At 43.4% G+C, this 22,481-nt stretch overlaps 1 protein-coding gene and 1 long non-coding RNA gene across 3 annotated transcripts; both read left to right on the plus strand.

The window, feature by feature from the left end:
* Window positions 1-6,197: 6,197 nt before the first annotated feature.
* Window positions 6,198-16,148, plus strand: REXO2 (RNA exonuclease 2). Of its 2 annotated transcripts, XM_053367120.1 has the most exons (7): window positions 6,198-6,371; window positions 8,668-8,751; window positions 10,241-10,318; window positions 11,659-11,770; window positions 13,332-13,440; window positions 14,582-14,635; window positions 15,722-16,148. In XM_053367120.1, the coding sequence occupies exons 1-7, from the start codon at window positions 6,213-6,215 to the stop codon at window positions 15,849-15,851; spliced, it is 726 nt and encodes a 241-aa protein (XP_053223095.1). In that variant the 5' UTR covers window positions 6,198-6,212; the 3' UTR covers window positions 15,852-16,148. The 2 variants fall into 2 exon arrangements, with proteins under 2 accessions (XP_053223095.1, XP_053223096.1); XM_053367121.1 differs by lacking the exon at window positions 13,332-13,440.
* LOC128402753 (uncharacterized) lies at window positions 13,791-14,406 on the plus strand. Its single transcript, XR_008327769.1, has 2 exons — window positions 13,791-14,043; window positions 14,288-14,406. It is a non-coding gene; the product is annotated as an uncharacterized LOC128402753 (long non-coding RNA).
* Window positions 16,149-22,481: the final 6,333 nt, after the last annotated feature.

Below are 22,481 nucleotides of genomic sequence, written 5' to 3' on the forward strand. Positions count from 1 at the left end.
TTGCATGCCTCTGTCCATTCCCTTTCTATAGTTGACATAATTTTTAAAAACCTCATTGAATAGAAAAATTTAGACGTTACAATTGATATTTAATACAAAGGAGAAATGAAGGTAAGTATCTGTGAACTTCTTGTCATCTGGCCAAGTGCTTTATTTCATCCAGCCGGCAGCATTGGTTCATCTTTAAAATTAAATTAAGTCAATGTTTTGAGGGAGGGGCCATTGGCCTGCAGTGTTTGGCTGGTCTTGCCCAGAAGTGCAGTTGCTAGCCTCCACTTGCAAGTACAGCTAAATTTGGAATAGCTTTTAACTAATCAGAAATCTGAGATGAGCTTTTTCAATAGGGTGGATTTTTGTGACATCCATCCTTCTGAAGTTGTGCATTTGAAATGCCATCAATGTCTTTAACTATGATTCCCCCTATACTGAAACATGGTGGGACTTTTGAGATGGGAACTTTTGGTGCCATTTTTAAAAAGATCCTGCAGCTAAATGGTTTCCAGTAGCTTCCGTTTATGTTCACAGTGCTTCCGTTTGAACATTAGTAATCTCTGTAGCAACTAGAGTGCAGTAAGCCTACAATTTGTGCACATTTTACTCGTGCACATTTAGGTTTACATGCTTGTCAAAAGAAATAATAATAAAAAAGCGACGGGGAGCAGAAAAAAAGACTTTGGTAATCGTACCTGCCTTTGTACCCAATGTCTTTTGACTATACACAATTTTGGCTTTAGGAACAATCCCTGGAACATAACTCCAATGTAAGTTGCAATGTATAAATGCATTGTCTGGACAGTGTCAAATTGTTTCTTAAAAAAACAAAAACAAAACTTGTCTGCTCTGCACAGCAAAGTATTTTATTTTGAAAAGTATTCAGACCCTTGTCATTTTCAGCTGCAACAAAATTGACAAGGGGACAATTGCAGCAGCAGTAAAATGTGGCTTACCTTAATTTTTCTGTCACTTCTCTTGAAATACACACACACTCTCTTTCTCTTTCTTTTACTCTAATCCAAATCAGTCGTGGTTTCTTGCACCCCAGTTGTTCTTCCGTGCTGTTTGGGTTTATATCTGGGGGTGGGGGCTAGAGGAGAGAGATGCTTGTGACCCTCTATCTGCATGCCTAAATGGGACATCTTTTAAAAAATATAATATTTTTGTCAAATATACACTAATATAAAAGGATTCATTGTTACCTTTTGGCTTACATATTTATGGCATTGTTGCAAAAACAAGCACCCGTCTTAAAAAAAAAGGTTTACATAATTCAAAACTCCCTCAAGCAATACTGTTAATAGTATTTTTAAAAAACGCACTTGGTTAGCTATATTTTTATTTTCTCTAAAATAAATTCTCGTTCTTTCAAAATATTGTGTGCAAGCAAATTTTCCTAAGAACTAAATTTTACAGCTGGTGTTTTCTCTTTACAAATAGTTGTTATATTTGCATCCAAAAGTGATTTTTTAAAAAATCTTCTCATTGGAAAGTTTGTATTCGAGAGAGTGGCCTTTGATGCCTTCAGAGTGACTGAATGTGTGAAAATGCTCGTCAAGCTTTTGCATTGACATGCTCAGCCTGCATCTTAAATAGGGCACATTTCTTAAGCTGTTACACCAGATGCCTAGCCATCAGTCTTCACACTGTATTTTTTAGACAGATTGTACACATGCTGTCCACACATCAGCCATGTGCTGTGCCTCTTCAACCTGCTTTGTATTCACAGAGGTAGTTGTAATGTCCTTTTTTCCTGTTACACCTGGTGCGGGTGGGGGATGTATATCAAAGTTGATTGACTAACATTACTAGCGTAGGTCAGAGCAAGACATCCAGTGATGTTTCTTGGCAGGAGGACTATTCCATTAAAGCAGAGGGTTTGCTGCCAGTGTCTTTACTGCAGTAAGTGTGGTTCTCTTTCATTCACAAGCAGGCAAAACCTCAAAGATTGCAATCCTAACCATGTAAATGCATAAGTAAGTTCTATTGAATTGAATCGGGTCTCCTCGCAAGTAAGTAGCGTTAGAATGGCAGCCTCAGGGTTTTAAAAACCAGAAGGCAGCCTTGATTTTTTTCCCTGTTCCTTGTTATTCCCTAACCCAGCCTTTTGCAACCTGGTGCCATCCAGATACTTTGGACTGCAACTCCTATTAGTCTCGGCCAACACCAGGTTACAGATCTCAGCCCAAGCCTATAAATGTAAAATAAATGCATTTTTAAAAAGTGCTTAGGCTCTCTTTTGGTGGGGAGTGGAACATATTATGAGGCCAACTAGGACTTAAAAACAAAAGGGAATCTGGTTTCTCTGGTTTTCAAGAGGACACGAGGGGTGGGGGTGGCAGAGGGTTGTTTCTTATATTGCAATGGTAAATGCATATTCCATCACCATGTCTGCATGTTCCAGCTCTGGCTTTGTATTCTGTGAACCTAACGTGTGTTTGGGTTGGTGTAAACACATTGCATACTGTAGCACTCCTAATGTGTAAGGCATTTAGCATGTGCAGGATGCAAATGCAATGTGTAAAGAAGCTTTGGGGCGCAAAGTTGTCATGTAATGACGTTTCCTTAAATAGCATTGCCATCTTCAAATATAGAATGTAATTTCTCATACCTGCATGCTGCTTCTGTGGAAAGCCATAATAATGCTCAAGTACAGTGGATTTAGGTCGTGTGGTCAGATGAGGGCTTCCATCTTAATCCTTCCTGGGTCTAGGTAAGTTCTTCACAAAGTTGACTCTTTTTTTAAAAAAAATATTTATTGAGTTTTTCCACCTTTATACATTAAAAAATCAAAAAATCAAAAAATCAAAAAACAAGTTAAAAACACATAAAGTTTACAATCCTTATTTTCAATAACATATTTCCCTGACTTCCCCACACCTCCCCTTCTTATATTCCAATTCAAATTGTTAATTCAACAAGTTCTTATCCCCAATTTTTGACCTTTTTATATTTAATTCATTTTAGAAAAACCAATTTTAACTTATAAACATCAGTATTTATACATCAGTGCTCATTCTTAAAACTTTTTTCTAAAGTCGACCCAAATTCCCTTCCACAAATTCCCCAATTTTCATTCTAATAACAAAACAAAATAAAAAAAACGATTATAATTATGCACCCTTTGGATTCCCAAACCCCACCCCACCCCTTTCCCGGTTTCAATCCCCAACAAATGTCCATCAGTCTTAGTCTACTATCAGCCTGGAGACCTCACGTCCGAGGCTCTTAATTCTCTCTCAATTCCTCTCTGCCGGTTTTTTTGGTAGTCCTTAATATTAAACACCAGATCTCGGAGAAGCTCTGTCCCAATAGGGTCCATATTTCTTCCAGCCAGACCGCCATACTTAAAAGTGGAGCCCGAATCTTGTTTCTTACTCCTTTTAAGTCCAAATGTCCCAAAAGCTCCAACTTCCACCTTGATCAAATTTGTAATCCATAGGTCTTCAGATCTCCACATAAGGAGATCTCTCCATTCTTCAATCTTCAATTCAAAACAGATTTTCATCATCCAGTACTTATGTTCCTTTGTAGCCATCATGTCAGGCCTCTGGCTCTCCTTTGTCATCTGCAACATTACAACTCCTCCTTCCTTTTCCTCAGAAACAACATATATCTCTTTCTCCACGCTCTCAAATCTTTCAAGTTTCTCTTCTTGTCCAGCTGCATGAACTTCATGAGTCAAGTCCTTATCAAATTCAATGAATTTGTTTACTGTTAAGTCCAGAGTTGCAACATTTGTAGCCAAAACATCAATTTGGCCTTGTAACTTTCCCAAGAGAAGAAACACTCTATCCAATTTAGCTTGAATTTTTCCTCCTTCAGCCATTCTTGTAATGTCTTGTAATGTAACTTTATCTTCCTTCCAGTTCAAATCCAAAAATCAAGTTAGTTTGTATCAGTTCTTCCTTGTTTTCAACAAAATATAACCAAATTGTAGCAAATATATCCAGCAGAGACAGCAGAAACAAAGTTCTCTTTTTCCTTCTTGACAGCTAATTTGACAGCTGTCAAACTCTTCTATATCTCCTCAACAGGCTCTCTCATGGATCACTCCCGGGTCCGGGGGGGGTGGCACTTCAGCTCTCAAAATCAGCTCTTATCCTCCAGTAAAATTACTTATACTGCCAAATCGTGAAATTAATGTCTTTTACCCAATAAAGAAGAAGAAATTCTCTCGACCTTAGTTAGCTAGTCCTTGCTTTAGATTATTTATAAGACGGGGAGACGGACTTCCTGTTTGCGCCTTCCCCGATCGTGCCTAATTCAAAAAAAAATTTTCTTTACAAATCCAATTTCCGTATTACTCACAGGTTGTTGCTTTTAGAGTCCAATTGTTCACAAGAAGAAGTCAGCGCTCTCCGACCATGGCATGCGGCTTCACTCCACAGGAGAAGCAGTCGACTCTCAGCACCGCGCCGCTCACCCCGTCCCCCGTTCCGAAGCCTTTAAAAGGGCTCCTTTGCGGGTCGGGGGGGGCGCAAATGGTGCCCGCCGAGTCACCAGGTTCACAGGCTTCAGCGCCTGTGATTTCTGAGGGTCCCCGCGTCGCCGCAGCGGCAAGACCCGGATCCTGCGGAGCCGATTCCCTCCGGAGCTCGGAGGGAATCCGCCATTAGCCGATGGCGCTAACCCGGAAGTCCCACACAGTTCACTCTTTAAACAAATCCCTAAAATGCTGACACTGGAGCCAACGAGGAGGGTTTTTCTTTCTGTTCTAAGTACCAATATGTCAAACACAAAATTGTCTCTTACCACTTCCATGCGCCAGTGTTGTTTCTTATCTTGGGGTGGCTTTGAAATAACCTAACCTACTAACCTAATGCACAGAACACTCCTTTAAAATTCCTGTCTTTGTCTCTGACGGAGGGGCCATCTTTCTTTTTTTTAAAGAATATTTATTAGATTTTCCAATTTTTTAAACAAACAAACAAAAACAGAACAAACAAAAACATTAAAAAAGACATAAAGTTCATAAATCATACTTTTAAATAACAAATTTCTCAGACCTCCTCATACTTCTCCTCCTTGTATCCCAATTAAGGTTATTTGTTCAGCAAATCCTTCATTTAAAGCATTACAGCTTATAACATTACCTCATTTTTCAAACCCTTTTCCCCCCCATCTATGTTCCTTTATATCATTACAGCTAGAAACCCCTCAATTTCAATCCAACACCATTTAACTTTCCTTAGTTTTACAGTATTTCTGTAAATAGTCCTTAAATTTTTTCCAGTCTTCTTCAGCCGACTCTTCTCCCTGGTCACGGATTCTGCTCGTCAATTCTGCCAGTCCCATACAGTTGATCAGCTTCATCTGCCATTCTTCCAGAGTGGGTAGATCTTGCGTCTTCCAATACTTTGCGATGAGTATTCTTGCTGCTGTTGTAGCATACATAAAAAAAGTTCTGTCCTTCTTTGGCACCACCGGAGGGGCCATCTTTCTATGATACATGCTTTGCATGCAGAAGGACTGAAATGCAGAAAGCCAAAAATCTCTGGCATTTTCTCCAGTTAGGGCTGGGAGTGCCTCCCACCTGAAACCTGCCTGTGAGTGTTGATAACACTGATTGGTCTCTTGCCCGCCCGCCGCCCCCCCCTTTGAGGCATTATTTTAACTTTATTTCCTGTCTATTCCTGAGTTAATTGTGGTATTCATATTTTTTTTCATCCCTTTACTCTGTTACTTCCAAGGTGGGGGGGTGGGAATCCTGCTCCCTGCATATTTGGTTTTTTAAGAAAGAAAAAGATTGAGAGACTGCGGAAGGGGCCTTGGGTTTTCCTTTGTTGCACAGACCACATATTGCCTGTTTTTAGAATAATACGTGTTAACTTTCGGCTCACTGTTTTCACTAAAAAGGGCTAGTATTTGCTTTCTTAAAATGGCAAAACAATGCAACTTAGTATTGGGGAAGGGGGGGGGACGCAAGCCCAGTTGAGCATTTTACTGGGCCAGCCTCCCGTTTTGGAGGATTGGGGCACGATCCTGCATTACAGTGTGGGAACCGATCACAGCCGCCGCCGGAGCCTCATCCCTCAAACTACAACCCCCAGCATGCCAAGCGAGGCACTAACGCGCAGCGACGCTCTCACTCCCGCTGTCGCCACGCAAAACTACAAATCCCAGGAGGCTGCGCGGCAGTCCCTTATGGGCTAGCGGGCGGGGCTGGCGCAGGGCCTGCTGGGCTTTGTAGTCTGCGGCTTCTCCGGCTTCTCCAGATGATGCGCGCGGGCGGAAGGGCTTGGCGGCTTTTCGGCGCGCCGGCTGGGAGGCGGTGGCTGTCGGGGCGCTGCCTGAGCGGGTTGCGAGCCATGGCAGGAGCCGGAGGGGCGGCGGAGCCCGGCATGGGGCAGAGAATGGTCTGGGTGGACCTGGAGGTGAGGCGCCCAGCCCGTAACGAGGCCTCTGCGAAGGGGCATCCCATAATATCCTGTCGTTTTCGTCCCCCGAGACGCACCATGTGGAGTGCAATGCGAGGGCTTCATCCCGTAGTATCCTGCTCCCTGGAATTGGGTGCGGTATGGGTGCGGTTTAGCTCCTTTTGAGGAGGCTCCATCCCGTAACTCATTGCCCTCGGAGAAGTATGAAACAGTTATGCAAATAGCTTCTATCCCATAATATGCCCCCATGAGATTTAGTTCAGAAAAGGTGTAATTTATCTTAAAAAATCATTGTAAACAGTTAAAATCGTTAGTAGGATCGGAATAATAACACTTGGAGTTTAATGGTGAATTTTGGATATAATGGAGATATAAAAGAGAGTATTGTAAAAGATGCAGGAGGAAATGATTAATAATAGGATCCACAAAGGGGAAGGAGGGAAGTCCAGGAGGTTCTTTGGAACCTTGTTTTTATGATGTATGCTGGATATGTGATTGCAAAACTTTAATTTGAAAAACTATGTGTGTGTGTGTGTGTATGTATATGTATATATATATATATATATATCTGTATACGATTCAGTGTGTAAGGAGAGGGCGGGGCTGCGTCCTGCAAAATTCCCTTTCCCTTGAGACAGCTGAGGATCGCAATCCCGTAGTATCCATTGTCTAGTATCTGTTCATGTAGAAAGACCTCCATTAGGTAAGGCAATGTTCTCAAGAGATGTGCCTGTTGGGTTATTTGCAAAGGAGCTGCAGCCCATAATATCCCCACAAGAGATACTTGTGCAGTATAGGTGCAGGATTCATCCTCCTTCCCCAAAAGAGGCAGGTGCAATGTAAGTGTATGCCTGTGTACGAGCAAGATTGGGCTCTCTTAGAATATCCTTTGAGGAGATGTGTATCTTATGGGGGCCACATCTCATAATGCCCCCCACCCCCTGACTCAGGTACTACAGGATTGGTGCCCATCCCATTATTCCTGGGAGCCTTGGTGTGTGCCCCTATCCCATATTATCCCCCACGATACATAGGCACTGTAGGTGGATGTGTGAGAGAAAAGGAAGGAGACCATTCACCCTTTAAGTGTTTTTTTCTAGGAAATGTAGAAAGTTTGGTTTGTGGGGGAAGAAACAGCCTAATTTCACAGGAAATGAGATCTTGGGAGCAGAAAATCAAATTTGGTCACACTAGGGCAGCTGGGACCCTTGGTAGGTTGGAAAGGAGTGTTCTAACATATATCTGCATTAGCAGTGCGGGAATTTGCATGGGATCTAGGGCAGCCTTCACCAACAGGGTGCCCTCAAGTGGGCCCACTGGAACCTGATGGGAGTTGCAATCCAAACCATCTATAGGGCACCAGGCTGACAAAGCCTGTCCTAGGACGATCTGCATCCTTGTGCTATGAGGAAATGAGGTTTCAAGTTCACAACTTTATTTGAAGGGGCTATGTTGACTTCATGTGTGACCAAACTGAGGATCAGTTCTGTGCATCCAGCAGTGGCGGACAAGATGTCATTTCTTATTGTTGGCTTCTGGAAGCCACTGAATATGGAGGCCATTTATCACTCTTAATATTCATCGAGAAGCCTATTTATCACAAATTCCCTCACACTTTAAAAAGATTGACCTCCTCCCCTGGGCCTCTTTCAGCAAAGCAATTCACAATCCTAGATTTTATCAGCTTGTATAGGCTTGAGGTCCTAAAACAATTGACACTTAATAATAATAATATTTTTAAAATTTATATCCCGCCCATCTTGCTGGGTTTCCCCAGCCACTCTGGGTGGCTTACAACATGTGTAAAAACACAACAAAGTATCAAACATTAAAAAATAAAATATCCTCTGCGAGCAACAAACCAACCAATAAATCAATAGAAACCAACAACAACAACAATAGCAATAATAAACAGTTTACAGTTATACCCAATTTAGAATAACCACCAACTAAACATTTAACCACTTGGCTTAAGTGAGCAGGAAGAACATCACTGCTATGGCCTGACAGTAAAGAAATAAAGAAATAAACTGCGCTCCAGGGCAATTTTCCGAGTTGATTTCCTAGCTCTTTGTGAGGCAGACACATTTGTTCAAACCTTCAGTGGGTCTTCCCCCTACCCCCCATTTCCTGGCTGCTGTGAATGCTTTTTTAACCTACCAGCTTCAGGATATTTAAGATATAGCCCAGGGAAAGGATTAAGGTTTCTTAAAATGCACTTTCGCTAGCACACAGTGGAACAGAAAGCTCTTCCTGACATCTTACACTTGTTAACTTTTTTACTTCAATATAGATGACTGGGCTGGACATTGAAAGAGACCAGATCATTGAGATGGCCTGTCTCATAACAGATTCGGACTTGAATATCTTGGCTGAGGTATGTTGGTTGCTGATTTTTGGCCTGTTGCCTGCTAAATGCCAGCTAGCACAGAAATAACAAAAATACTGGAGAAACCCATTAAAAAAACCACCCTCTTGAAATAGCATTGTTGGGTATATTCAGCACAGACTACCAAGGGTTATTATATGAACATGTAATTGGTTACTTATTAGTGGTAAGAAGAATATTGATAGCTAGAAAATGGAAGGAAACAAAGGGTTTAAATGTGCAGAAATGGTATGATGTAATTTGGGACAGCCATTTCTGAAAAACTGGTGCAAAAAACTTCTTTGGCGGTCTGGTGGCCATTGATCCAGTATTTGAACAAATACTTTACAGGACAAACGGCATTCCATAATATCTGTTTGTATTAATATTCTCCTTCATACTGACATTAGTAACTTTCTGTTTTTCTCCATTTTAGTGCTTGTGTTAACTGCACTATTTTTGTTTACATCTGAACTATGCCTTTGGGATGGAGGAAAGGGGGGAAGGGAGGATTTTATGTTTGTAATTCTTTTTTTATTTTCAATATATATATTTGAAATGCCAGCTAGTTAGCTAACTGCTGTGACTGGGCAGCTAGTCACTCACAATTTCCACTGACTTCTCTGCCACATAGCTGGCTGATGAAAAGCCCTTTTTATGCATGCAATTTCCAAATGTTTTTAGTGAGGGAAGTGAACTGGATATTGTGAACTCGAAAGGTGACCAGATTATGGCTGCTTCCTGTTTCCATCAAATCTAAAAGTTCATCAGGTTTTACCTGGTGCAAACTGTCACCATTACACTTCAGAGTAAAAATGAATCTGATTGCGCAACAAGTTTACATCTCTTTGTGTTCAAACAAAGGTGATTATTTCTATTCATAATACATACTGCTGTTTGAACAGTTCCACTTATATTGCTACCACACCCACCCCATCCCTTCCTCCCTGAACTGTTGTCCTTTAGCAGCTCTTGTTTTGGACTGTTTTGAAGAGAGAGGTGGAGCTTCAGGGCCATTCCATTGACTCTTAAAAAAGCCAACCACTTTTGACTCCTCTAGCAGGTCATTATACGAATCCTGTAACTTAAGAAGAAGTGCCTGAGTTTGCTTTTTCCTCTTCCCTCTCAATTCTCTTTCCTTCTGTGTCATATCTGGTTACATCAGGCATAGGTAAACTTGGCCTTCCAGATGTTTTGGGACTACAACTCCCATCATCCCTAGCTAACAGGACCAGTGGTCAGGGATGATGGGAATTGTAGTCTCAAAACCTCTGGAGGGCCAAGTTTGCCCATGCCTGGGTTAGATTGTCAGCCTGTGGGTAGTGGCTATCACATCACTGATATATGTGAGAGAAATCCTGGGAACCCTTATTGGCTGAGAACCAGGATAAAATGCTAGTATTACTATATTAATAATTGCAACAACAACAACAAATGACCATCAATGATGTAACAGTCTGATCTGATTCCCCATTGTTTTCTCCTATTTTGCTGACAGGGTCCCAACCTGATAATAAACCAGCCAGATGAACTGCTGGACAGCATGTCAGAATGGTGCAAAGAGCATCACGGCAAGGTAGAGGCTTGCTCCTTCATCACTCGCACTCCCTTGAGAAGAACTCCTTTATCTTTTTACAGTTCCACATGCACAGAACCTTATCTTGACCGTGCCATGTTGCCTGCCATCTGCATTAAGCACTTCTTAGAAAAGGGTGGCTGGAAGTTTATCTCATCCGTGCAAAACGGGCCAGCTTTTTGCTGAACCATCACCTGACTTCACAGTGTGTCCTTAGTGTGACATTAGAGTTTCCCGTGTCCATTGTGAAGACTTTTTAACATTAAACCTTTTTTTGTTGTGCTAAAACTGCTGCATCCTTTGGCTGGGGTTTGGGAGTGGAGAGACCGCTTCCTTGTTTACCAGCAGTTCCTGCAAGGGAATGAGATCAATGACCTGTCTCGGCCAGATTCATGAATGGCTACTAGTTGTGATGGCTGTATGAGTCTTCCAGATCCAGTTTCAGCCTCCCTCTGAATATTAGTGGCGGAGTGCCAATGCACCATGCCCTGTTTTTTGGCCTTCCCTGGGGCATCAGGGCCAATGTCTGTAGGAAGCAGAGGGCTGGATTAAATACCGTATTTTTCGCTCTATAAGACGTACTTTTTCCCTCCTAAAAAGTAAGGTGAAATGTGTGTGCATCTTATGGAGCGAATGCAGGCTGCGCAGCTATCCTGGAAGCCAGAACAGTGAGAGGGATCGCTGCACAGCGCTCCCTCTTGCTGTTCTAGCTTCTGGCTTAGCCCCTCAGTCCCTTCCCCACCTCTCAGAAAAGCCCCCAAGAGCCGCGCTCCCTTTAAAGAGCCATGTGGAGCGTGTGTGCGGCTTCTTGAGGAAAAGACTTCAAGCGCCGGACACATGTTCCACGCAGCTTGTGAATGCAAGAAAAAAAATATTCTTTAAAGGGAGCGCTGAGCAGAGCCTGTATGCATCCCAGGCTCTGCTCAGTGCTCCCTTTAAAGAATATTTTTTTTCTTGCATTTCCCCTCTAAAAACTAGGTGTGTCTTATGGTCAGGTGCGTCTTATGGAGCGAAAAATACGCTAGTTCTTTTGGCTTGGTCTAGTAGTGCAAATCCTCCACTATCCATTAAGATGATGATGTTTTCTCAGTAGTGTGCTGCCAAACCTTCCTGTGGCTGTTAAGGGGGTTGTCTTCTTTCTGTTTTTATGGTATAATATATTGATACTAATATATTGTTCTAAATGTGTTGTAATTGGCTTGGAGGCCTTTGAGTAAGAAGTGACCACAGATTTAATAAAAACTAATAATAGTATTGATTCTTGCATGACATCTTAACTGCCTGGCTCTTTTTAAGGCACGGGCAACATGATGTAATTTTGGCTTCTCTCCTTCTTCCAGTCTGGCCTTACAAAGGCAGTGCAGGAGAGCAAAATCTCGCTGCGTCAAGCAGAGTACGAATTTCTGTCTTTTGTCCGTCAACAGACACCTCCAGGACTCTGTCCACTTGCCGGTAGGAGTTTTTAACATTTATGAAAGATAGTCATTTTTATTGATTTCTACCATCCCTTTCCACTCAAAGGGCCTGAGGCAGCTAATGTATCAAAACAATGAAAATGCAAACCGTATATATATAAAAAAGCAATAAGAATAACTCTTAACATCAACAAATCATAATTTGTTGTATGCAACTAACTTCAGCTATTCAAATTAATGGGCCCCAGTCATCTAGGTCTATTAATTTTAGTGAGTCTGCTCTGAGTATGTGTAACATTGGGTGCAACCCTATGTGGTTAATCAAAGCCAGTTTGAGAATCAGCAGTAGACCATCCCTTAATAGACATTCATTTCTCCAAAACATCATTTGGTATAAAAAGTTTAACTGAGAGAAGGGAAGGTGACATCTGTGCCTTTATGGGAAGGGAGTTCCCATAAAGGCTGAGATTCAGATGGTTTAATCCCTGACTCCCCTCCTTCTTTCTTCTGAAAGCACCCTATTTTTTGCTCTATAGGATGCACTGCACAGAGAGGGAAAGCTGCGCAGCGCCTCTCCAGCGAAGCGAAGCCTCCGTAGTGCAGCGGGAGCTCCTGCTACGCTCCAGAGGCTTTGGGCGGCTATCCCTGAAGCCAGGAGAGTCTTGCTCTCCTGGCTTCTGCGAAAGCAACGCGAAGCCATGGAGCCTGCATTCGCTCCATAAGACGCACACACATTTCCCCTTAATTTTTGGAGGGGAAAAGGTGCTTCTTATAGAGCGAAAAATATGGTATATGTGTTGATTGTAAAGCCTGGGAAGGTTCAGATGGGAACATGCAGCAGCTTCAGATTTGTTGGAATTAGTGTGAGTGGAATGCAGGGCAAATTCAGCGCCCAATTGCCCCATTTTACATCACCACATGGACATTTGGCCAAGCACCTTCTTTGGCTGTAGCAGTGCTGCAGATGAAATCTAGTGGTGTTGTGTGGGTGTCTTGATTCTGTCAAAGGCAGATTCAGGTGTTCATATAAAAATAAAATAATTGGGCCAGTAGTTGAGTATGGTCACCCACACTCTAGCCTCCACTTTTGTGAAGCCTGTCTCTAGTCTCAGAGTGGCATCAGAGACACATTTTCAGACTTGAAGGCCTGATCTTAAAAATTTAGATTGTACAAGTTCTAGTGGTGCAAAGTCGGAGAAGGGGCCCAACTGGGCACCATAGAGAAGTTGTCCTTTAGAGAAGTTGTGCTAGCCATAGTCTTGTATATATTAACCTTTTATGCTCTTCCACATCTGTTTAATGCTCCTAACCCTTCTTTTAGATTATTTTAAGCTTCATTTATATTTATATTTATATTTATATTTTAGATTATTTAGCTTCTATTCTATTCTATTCTGTTTTAATACTTTTTAGCTTTCCAAAACTTTTTATAGATTTTAAATGACTGTACCCCATGCTACGTATGCAGGTCTACGACTATAATAAAGATTTGAGATTGAGATTTGGGGGTGGGAGGGATTTGGGGGTGTCTTCGCCACCCACCTGAGAATTCCACGTTGAGCGCATGAACAGAATCTGTGCCTTTTCACCCTTTTCAGGAAACTCAGTTCATGCGGACAAGAAATTCCTCGACAAGCACATGCCCCAGTTCATGAAACACCTTCACTACAGGATCATTGATGTGAGCACCATCAAAGAACTGTGCAGGTCAATACCCACTACATCATTTGGCAGAGCTTGGGTGTGTGTGTGGCTCCTCGGGCAGCGAATGGCATTCCACAGACTTTGAGGAAATCTTGTGGGTCTTACAAGGTGCCTACAGTCAGCAGTAGATGCAGCTTTCTGAAAGATTCAGACTCTACAGCCGCAAAATATATTTGCATTTATTTTTTATTTATTTCATAGCTCAGTCGGTAGAGCATGAGACACTTAATCTCAGAGCCGTGGGTTCAATCTCCAGGTTGGGCAGAAGATTCCTGCATTTCAGGGGGTTAGACTAGAACAGGGGTCAGCAAACTTTTTCAGCAGGGGGCCGGTCCACTGTCCCCCACACCTTGGGGGGGGCGGACTATATTTTTTGGGGGGAAAGAACGAATTCCTATGCCCCACAAATAACCCAGAGATGCATTTTAAATAAAAGCACACATTCTGCTCATGTAAAAACACGCTGATTCCTGGACCGTCCACGGGCTGGATTTAGAAGGCAATTGAGCTGGATCCGGCCCCTGGGCCTTAGTTTGCCTGCCCATGGACTAGAAGACCCTCAGGGTACTTTCTCAGTCTGCAGTTCTATGATTCTACGAACATGAGGTTTTGAACTACAGCGGTATCTCAGGTTACAGACGCTTCAGGTTACAAACACTTCAGGTTACAGACTCCGCTAACCCAGAAATAGTACCTCGAGTTAAGAACTTTGCTTCAGGATGAGAACAGAAATCATGCTCTGACAGCGCAGTGGCAGCAGGAGGCCCCATTAGCTAAAGTGGTGCTTCAGCTTAAGAACAGTTTCAGGTTAAGAACGGACCTGCAAAACGAATTAAGTTCTTAACCCGAGGTACCACTGTATAGTAAAATTATTGAGTAACATGGAACTTTTGGAGGTGGAAAATATTTCTCTGCAATGTAATAACTAGGTTTCGTGAGTTTTAAAAAATTAAAGCTGGAATTCTCGCAGTCCTGAGTTTTGCATGAGATCGTTTCAAATTTGGTGCATCTGTGGCCTCTGGTGATTTTATATTTGGAGGCGGCTCCGGAGTCCTGCATTTGCGGGTGCTCTTGCCTATGGCATCCACCACATTTGGTAGATAATTTAGATTTTGGATCATGGGGACTTGTTTTGTGTGTGCAGACGCTGGTACCCAGAAGACTACGAGTTTGCTCCAAAGAAGGCTGCGTCTCATAGGTAATTGTCTGGCTTTGAAGAGTGATTGTTTTGTGTGTGTCAGATGGTATCACCAGGCATCAACAATCAGGTTATGCAGTGTGGTAAGGACAGTGCAGGTGGGGAGGTGCCATTGATAAAAGTTATTTCAAGTCTGCAGATACTAATCTGAAAAGGGACATTTGCCCCACATCCAAATGGAGAAGGGTTGGAGCTCAAGGGCAGAACAGGTGCTGTGCATGCAGAAGGTACCAGGCTCAGTCACGGTCATTTCCACATTGTGCATGGAGGGACTTGAATGTGACACCTTAAAGTGCTGCTGCCAGCCAGTGTAGACCAGGGATAGCCAATGTGTTGCCTTCTACAAGTTGCTGGATTCCTCTCCCAACATCCCAGACCATTAGCATGACTAATGGTCAGGGATGATGGGAGTTGTAGTCCAGCTATACTGGGTGGGCAAGAAGTTGCTTACCCCGACCTTGATAGCCCATCAGGCTTGACTCAAGTATAAGGCAGCTTCCTGTGTGCCATTTCCTTTTCTCATCTGTTAACTGTGCTGTTAAGAACCTTTCCCCGTCCATCTCAGAACTTGCCTTTTGGTCATTATTCAGCAAGATGAACGTGTTGTCATTATCTACCCTCTTTCATTGTGCTTGATCGTAGTAATTCAGCCCGCCAGTTTATCGCCAAGATGGGTAGCATGTTTTGTATTAGAACAACATTTCCTTCTTTATTGACATTATTTCCCTAGGAGAAAGTGTGTGTTACAGAGCAGTTCAGAAGTGGCAGGGAGGGAGAACCAAGAGGGAATAAGTTGCCAAATCCAAAGTGCTGTTGGTCTCATTCCAGCAGGGCAGAAGGCATGTGTGTAAGGGTGTTTTTGCTCTCCTGCCTCCAACCAGCTTTGAATCTCTCCTTCAGTTCCCCTTCTATAGGGTTCCATAGCACATAGAAGTGCACAACCTGTTTGCAGCATTTTGGGGGACACTGTAAAGTCATACCTTTTTCAGCTTCTTTTTAAATTAGCCTGCCCTTGCTTTTGGAGGTGAGTGTGTATGGTGCAGCCTTCTTTTAAAGGAATGTTAACATTTCCTGAATTCCCTTTAGAGCCCTGGATGACATCAGGGAGAGTATCAAAGAGCTTCAGTTCTACAGAAATAGCATCTTCAAGAGGAAAACGGACGAGAAGAAAAGAAAGCTAGTGGAAAATGGTGACAATGAAAAGCTGGCCAGTTGATCTTGCAGCCTGGTTCTTTAGCAAAAGCACAAGGCACCAGAAGTGTCTCCGCCTGCCGTTTTCAGTTCACTGTTGGTTAAGGAAGGGGCTGCTTTCCGTTACTTTGCTTCCTCAAGATTGTTAATAGTTACTGACTACCACATGTGACGGGTCATTGACATCTGAATTGCAGGCCAGTGCCTTGAACCAACCGCAGCCATTTGGTTCATGCGTATGGAGTACCTTTTGTAGTTAAAGAACCCCTATTTGGTTCTAGGCACCCTCTTTTATTATGCAATAAAGCCAGCCTTGCTGAAAGATGCTTGCCTCTTTTCTAGACTTCTGTTTTGCTTTTCTTATTTTGTGTGTGTGTGCGTTTGGGGGCTGCTAGCAGGATTTGGCCTGAGTGGCACTGGAGTCGTGCCTTTATTCTAACAGCCCCTTGGAATCTCGCTGTGGCACTTGCCCCATTTTGGAGCTTGGAAGCAGAAGCCGAAAGATCACGGCTAGTTCAAGGTCACCTAAGCAGTCCAAGGCAAGGTGCTGTTTACTGTGTCTCCCCCTAGGCATGTGACGTATCACTTGTCTTTCCATCTTGATGATTTCAGGCTTAAAAGTTTGCAGGCACCTTGCTGTAGGCATCTGGTATAGGCACTTAGGTCAGAATCCAAGGAGACAATTTTTAGCCATGCCCAAGACTTCAATATGATACATCTATTCACCTCCTCAGTAGTGGCACCCACCCGTCAGAAGTCAAACAGATAAGCATCTATTTGATTTTTAGAAGGGAAGTTTTTAATTGTTGATGTTTTACAGATGTTAGTTTTAACAGATGTAAGTAAGTTAAAAGCATATTAATTTGATTCACAACCACATGATCTGCTGGGTGGATGTTGCTTGTGCCGTAGGCAACCGTCATGTCCCAGGCATCGACAAAAGCCACCTTTAGATCCCGAAAAATGTCCCTTAGTGCAAGGTATTGGGCATAGCCATGGAAGTCACCAAATCTCTCCTGGTCGATGTCTATCTCCCTGGTGTTCTCTGCTTTGATGATGACCTTTGTATCTGGGCTCCTCAGGAGAAGGCGCTGGATGGCTTCCCGGATGTTGATCATCCTTTGAATGAAGAGCTCAATGGGGAAGGGACGGAAGTGCTGGCCCAAGGAGATGACAACCACCGTGTCTCCGTCGCCTGCCACGTTGTCAATCTCTCGAGCGACATAGCTGTGGTCTTTCGTGGTATATTCGTGGACTGTAATGATGGGGTGGCCATGTTTTTTCCATTGGACTTGGATGTTCCTGGCCGTGTCTACAGAAAGCAGATTCCGGAGCTTCCCAGTCCCATAGGTGTCAAAAGGTTTTAGGGCTAGCAACAAAATTAAGACATAGGATCAGTGCAAGTTGATACTAGGGAGATAAAGCCATATGCACAATCGATTACCGCAGGTGAGTGGGTGCCATTTTGTCATGGAGACCTAGTGTGCCAAGTCACTTTTGATAATGAAAAAATAGCAGCCATGATCTGTAAGGATTAATGCTGGACTTTCAACTCCCAGAAGTATGGGCAGTAGCCAAGGATGATGGGAATTGTAGTCTAACATCTGGAAGGCCACAGAGTAGCCACCCCTGGATTAACAGCAGATGGATGCTTGAGGCAGATGGCTGTGATTGGTGAGCTGAAGGCCTCATGGAAAGTATCTCGACTACCACAAAGCCCACTAACTGCCTAGTCTGCCTTGTTAAGTTGGGTGTGAGAAACTTTCAACCCTCTAGATGTTTCTGAACTACAACTTCCATCATTCCTGGCTATTGATTAAGTCTTCTGGGGGTGATGGGAATTACTGTTCAGCAACATCTAAAGGGGCTAAGGTTCCCCACAAATTTTTGCTGCCTTTTCACCTAGTGAGGAACAAACTACTTGCCATCTCTGTGAGATTTCCCGAGAGATATAATTGCCTTCCTTTGGAGCACATGTTAAATCTCACCTGAAGTCCTTAAATTGAGCATAATTCCAAAATGTGTTGTCACTAGTCTTGCCTTGCCCCCAAATGACTCACTCGGCTCTTGCATGATGGGTGATTCCAGGGCACCCTCGCATCATTACCCTCAGTATTCCAAAAATGGAGGTACTGGACCTTCGGGAACGACCATTCAATTCCACAGAGGCTTGAACTGCCTTGGAAAATCTGTTAAATGTTAATTTGTCCCCACTGTAAGGTTATAAGGATTATCTAAGCCTATATTTGCTTCCAGCCTAGATTTCTCATTAGCTGGGGAACTCTCCCCTGTCTAGGTCCCATTGACTCCAAGTCTGGGCATTGTTCTTTCCAGGCATGAACCAACTCTATGACAAGCAATCATAAAGCAGCAGCCTAAAATCTGTAGAACCGCTTTCCTCAAAGAGCCAGTGGTAGTGTACTGGTGCAGGCTTTCCAACCTCGCCCCTCCAGATGTTTTTGGCCTACAACTCCCATGATCCCTAGCTGGCAGGACCAGTGGTCAGGGGTGATGGGAATTGTAGTCTCAAAACATCTGGAGGGCCGAGGTTGAGGAAGCCTGGGTTAGAGTGTTGTACTAGGAGCTGGGAGACCAGGGTTCAAATCCTCCCATTTGGCCATAACGCTCCCTAGGTGACGTTAGGCCATTCACTACCTCACAGGGTTGTTGGGGGTTAAATGAAGAGGGGAAGAACTGTGCATGCCTCAAGCCCCTTGGAGGAAAATGGCGGGATATAAGTGCAATAAATAAAAATGGAGAATGGAAAACCAATATTTGTGAGAGACAGCATCTGCCTGCTGGCAGGAGCTGTTGCTGGGAAGGATCCGGAGTAACGGCAGGGGGCAACATTGAGTCTGTGTCTGAGCAAATGGTGGTGGGTGCTCTGCCAGCTTTGCAGGGAACCTACTGTCCACAGTGTTTTCCAGATGTTCTAGCCATTGCGGCACCCTTGAGTCTCCCATGAAATAAACCTGCTTTTTTCCCAAGCAAGTGTTAATCTCATCCGCAGTCCCCATGCTGTACATTCTGCAAAAGACGGGGTGCCACTGGTCCTTCCACACGAAGCCAATGGGGAATGTGGAGCTCATCCCGACCATGCACTTCTGGCTTGGCGCCATCTTGCTCCCTGGTAAACAATGAGAGCAAAAACAGCTGACTGGACGGTTGCATCTGTTGGTAGCTTTTGGTACACTCAACTTGCTAAGGGGGATTTCCATGGCTTTAGATGGATAGAGAAAGAGACCTCCAGACTCCCAGAGCATCCCTGTACTTTTTGACGTTTAGGCCGATACATTTCAGGTGGCATCCTGTTCTCAATTCCCTCCTCCTCTCTGCTCACACTTGCTCTGGACCTTGAGATGAGAGGTAATCTTGGATCTACCTTCTGAGAACAAAGGGGCAAGTGTGGCTCCTTTGTTTCTCCAACTCATTAGTTAGCTAGGACTAGAGAACTCTTTCCTATCCAGAATGTACTTCCCTTAATAAACATAAGCTTTCTTGTGCTCTGCCAAGTCTGAATACCTTTCAGCTAAAGGTGTGCTTCAAGCAAGTATTCATTTAACGAAAGCTAGCTTCTGCTGTTGCATCAAACTCTATATGCAAACAGCATCAAACAGCTGTTCTTCCTGGTTTTGATCAAAACCACATACAGTGGTACCTCGGGTTAAGTACTTAATTCGTTCCGGAGGTCCGTTCTTAACCTGAAACTGTTCTTGACCTGAAGCACCACTTTAGCTAATGGGGCCTCCTGCTGCTGCTGGACCGCCAGAGCACAATTTCTGTTCTCATCCTGAAGCAAAGTTATTAACCTGAAGCACTATTTCTGGGTTAGCGGAGTGTATAACCTGAAGCATATGTAACCCGAGGTACCACTGTAACACAATCTATGGAAAAAGAAAACTTCCCCAAATGGTTATTTCTAAAGCCAATCAACAGGGGGAGCCTGCTGCAACATAGGAAGATGTCTTCTACTGAGTCAGGCCTTGGTCACTCTAGCTCAGTATTGTATACACTGACTGGCAGCAGCTCTCCTGGGTTTCAGGCAAAGACTGTCTCCCAGCTCTACCTGGAGATGCCGGGAATTGGGCCTGGGCCTTTCTGCAGCTCATAACTTGTAAAACTACCTGTGCAAGAGAAGCGTGTGGGTGTCTAAGCCCTGCAGACCTTGGCTTCCTGCAGAGGTGTAGAAGGACAGAGTGCTCAGCTTCTGCTTATCAACCCTTGTTTCCTTTCCTTTGACACATGTTTCTGAGGGCAGATCTACACACATGGTTTTTCACTTTAAGGAAGGGTTAAGGAATGGTTTTGATAACGCATATGGACACATGACTTCTTACTTTTAACGTTCACAATGCGATATTAAAATGAGACACAAAGGGCTTTGCAGAGCAACCAGCAGTAGCGAGACAGCATTTTGAACAAAAAAAAGGTAAAAAACGCTTTAATTTACAAGTATGCCCTGTGATGTTTTAGAACAACGTATCTAATATTGTTCTAATAATGCTAAACAGGTGTGTGTAGATCCAGCCTAAGTGGAACATTTCCCTCTATGGATTTTTATAGGAACCAGGTAAGCCTGTGTGAAAGCATCACTTATTTGGTACTAAAGGAAAAAAGAAAAAGACTTCAGTTCACTTATCCCTTGTTTTTATTTCCTTGAGCAACAGAAATTTCTTTGCAGTTTTACTCGCCCCATTTAATTCCAACAGCTGTCTATACTCAGCACAACCTTGTCTCACAATACAATTCTAACATGCTAACCATTGTGTTGTTTTTTATTTAAAGATCTGACATTTGACTCAGGAGCACTCTTGCTTTCCAGTGGCAGGGTTCAGCTCTGCAGTATTATAATTCTTTTAAATTTATATCCCATTTTTCCTCCCAAGAGAGCCAAAACCAATTCTAGTACAGATGCAGACTGTGAAAGTAAATTCCAAAATGAAGACCTCTGCATATTTTCAACCACCATCCCCATCTTAGGAATTCCAAGGAGCCTTCAGCTCTAGAACATCTAACTTTAGAAGTGAATTCACCTCTGTTACCAGGTTGGGCAATGCCAGGAAATATCACATTTTGGTATCTGCCTAGAAATTGGCACCTTGTAGTGCAGCTGCACAAGATGATTAGCATCCTCAGCTAGCACCTTTTTTCACTCACTTCATTTCCCTTCCTTATACCTCTCTATCCTGCCTTATGTGCTTGGCTGTAGCATCCCATCAGATTTGTTTCCAGGGGTCCAACAGCAGTATTTGTGTGATCACATGTGATGCCACAACTAATTGGTGAAATGCTAGTGAAAGTGAAGGAGGTGGAGACGAACCACAGGGAAAGCACACTGAAAGTGAGAGGTGCTCCTTTGATAAACATGAAGTGGCGCTCCTTCTTGCAGCAATTGCCCACTAACCAGATTTTGTTTGCTTGCCCAACTGCGTGGGGTAGGGAGGGAGAGGATCTCTTGCACAGTTGAAATGGAGGGTGTCAAATCTGAGAGATGCAATGCTGTCACAAGGCTATGTTTCTCTAACATACAAGACCATGTAACACCGGTCCTGAAAGACCTACATTGGCTCCCAGTACATTTCCAAGCACAATTCAAAGTGTTGGTGCTGACCTTTAAAGCCCTAAACAGCCTCGGCCCACTATACCTGAAGGAGCATCTCCACCCCAATCATTCTGCCTGGACACTGAGGTCCAGCGCCGAGGGCCTTCTGGTGGTTCCCTCACTGTGAGAAGCAAAGCTACAGGGAACCAGGCAGAGGGCCTTCTCGGTAGTGGCGCCTGCCCTGTGGAATGCCCTCCCATCAGATGTCAAGGGAATAAACAACTATCTGACTTTTAGAAGACATCTGAAGGCAGCCCTGTTTAGGGAGATTTTTTAATGTTTGATGTTTTATCGTGTTTTAAATATTCTGTTGGGAGCTGCCCAGAGTGGCTGGGGAAACCCAGCTAGATGGGTGGGGTATAAGTAACAAATTATTTATTATTATTATTATTATTATTATTAAGCAAGCAGAGGGTCTTCTCAGCAGTGGTGCCCACTCTGTGGAACACCCTCCCACCAGATGTCAAAGAGATAAGTAACTATGCAACCTTTAGAAGACATCTGAAGGCAGCCCTGTATAGGAAAGTTATAAATGTTTGATATTTTAATGTATTTTTAATCTTTGTTGGAAGCTGCCAAAAGTGGCTGGGGAAATGTAGCCAGATGGGCGGGGTACAAATTATTATTATTATTATTATTATTATTATTATTATTATTATTATTATTATTATTTATTAGAGCAAGGCAAGTTCCCAGCACTTTGGAAAAATATTTATAGTGCAATTGTTCTGTGGGGCTAAGCATGTCATGTGTTAACAGATGCTTTCTCAGTGAGTTATGCACCTGCTGCAAGTTAAACACTTCTCTTTGACTCCAGGCCATAGGAGCCAACTCCAGGGGGCCATGGGTGTTTGGGCACCCACAAAAATATAATTGTGGGTGCTGGGTACCCACAAAGTCAGTGAGAAAAGCTGGCAGGCGGCAGCTGTGCTGCCAGCTCCATCCTCTGCAGCCAGCCAGTGAAGCACAGAGGATGTTTGGGGTATGAACCCATCCTTGGACCTAAGTGCTTAGTAAGTTTGACTGACTTCTCCACACCCAGACCTAAATTGA

This window comes from Podarcis raffonei, chromosome 15 (assembly GCF_027172205.1).
Source record: "Podarcis raffonei isolate rPodRaf1 chromosome 15, rPodRaf1.pri, whole genome shotgun sequence".
NCBI lineage: Eukaryota > Metazoa > Chordata > Lepidosauria > Squamata > Lacertidae > Podarcis > Podarcis raffonei.

Excerpts from the sequence above, each read along its gene's own strand:
- REXO2 (XM_053367120.1), top strand. The coding sequence starts at position 6,213 with ATGATGCGCGCGGGCGGAAGGGCTTGGCGGCTTTTCGGCGCGCCGGCT. Across the intron at positions 6,372-8,667 it reads TGGTCTGGGTGGACCTGGAG|ATGACTGGGCTGGACATTGA; the intron begins GTGAGGCGCCCA and ends ACTTCAATATAG. Across the intron at positions 8,752-10,240 it reads ACTTGAATATCTTGGCTGAG|GGTCCCAACCTGATAATAAA; the intron begins GTATGTTGGTTG and ends TTTTGCTGACAG.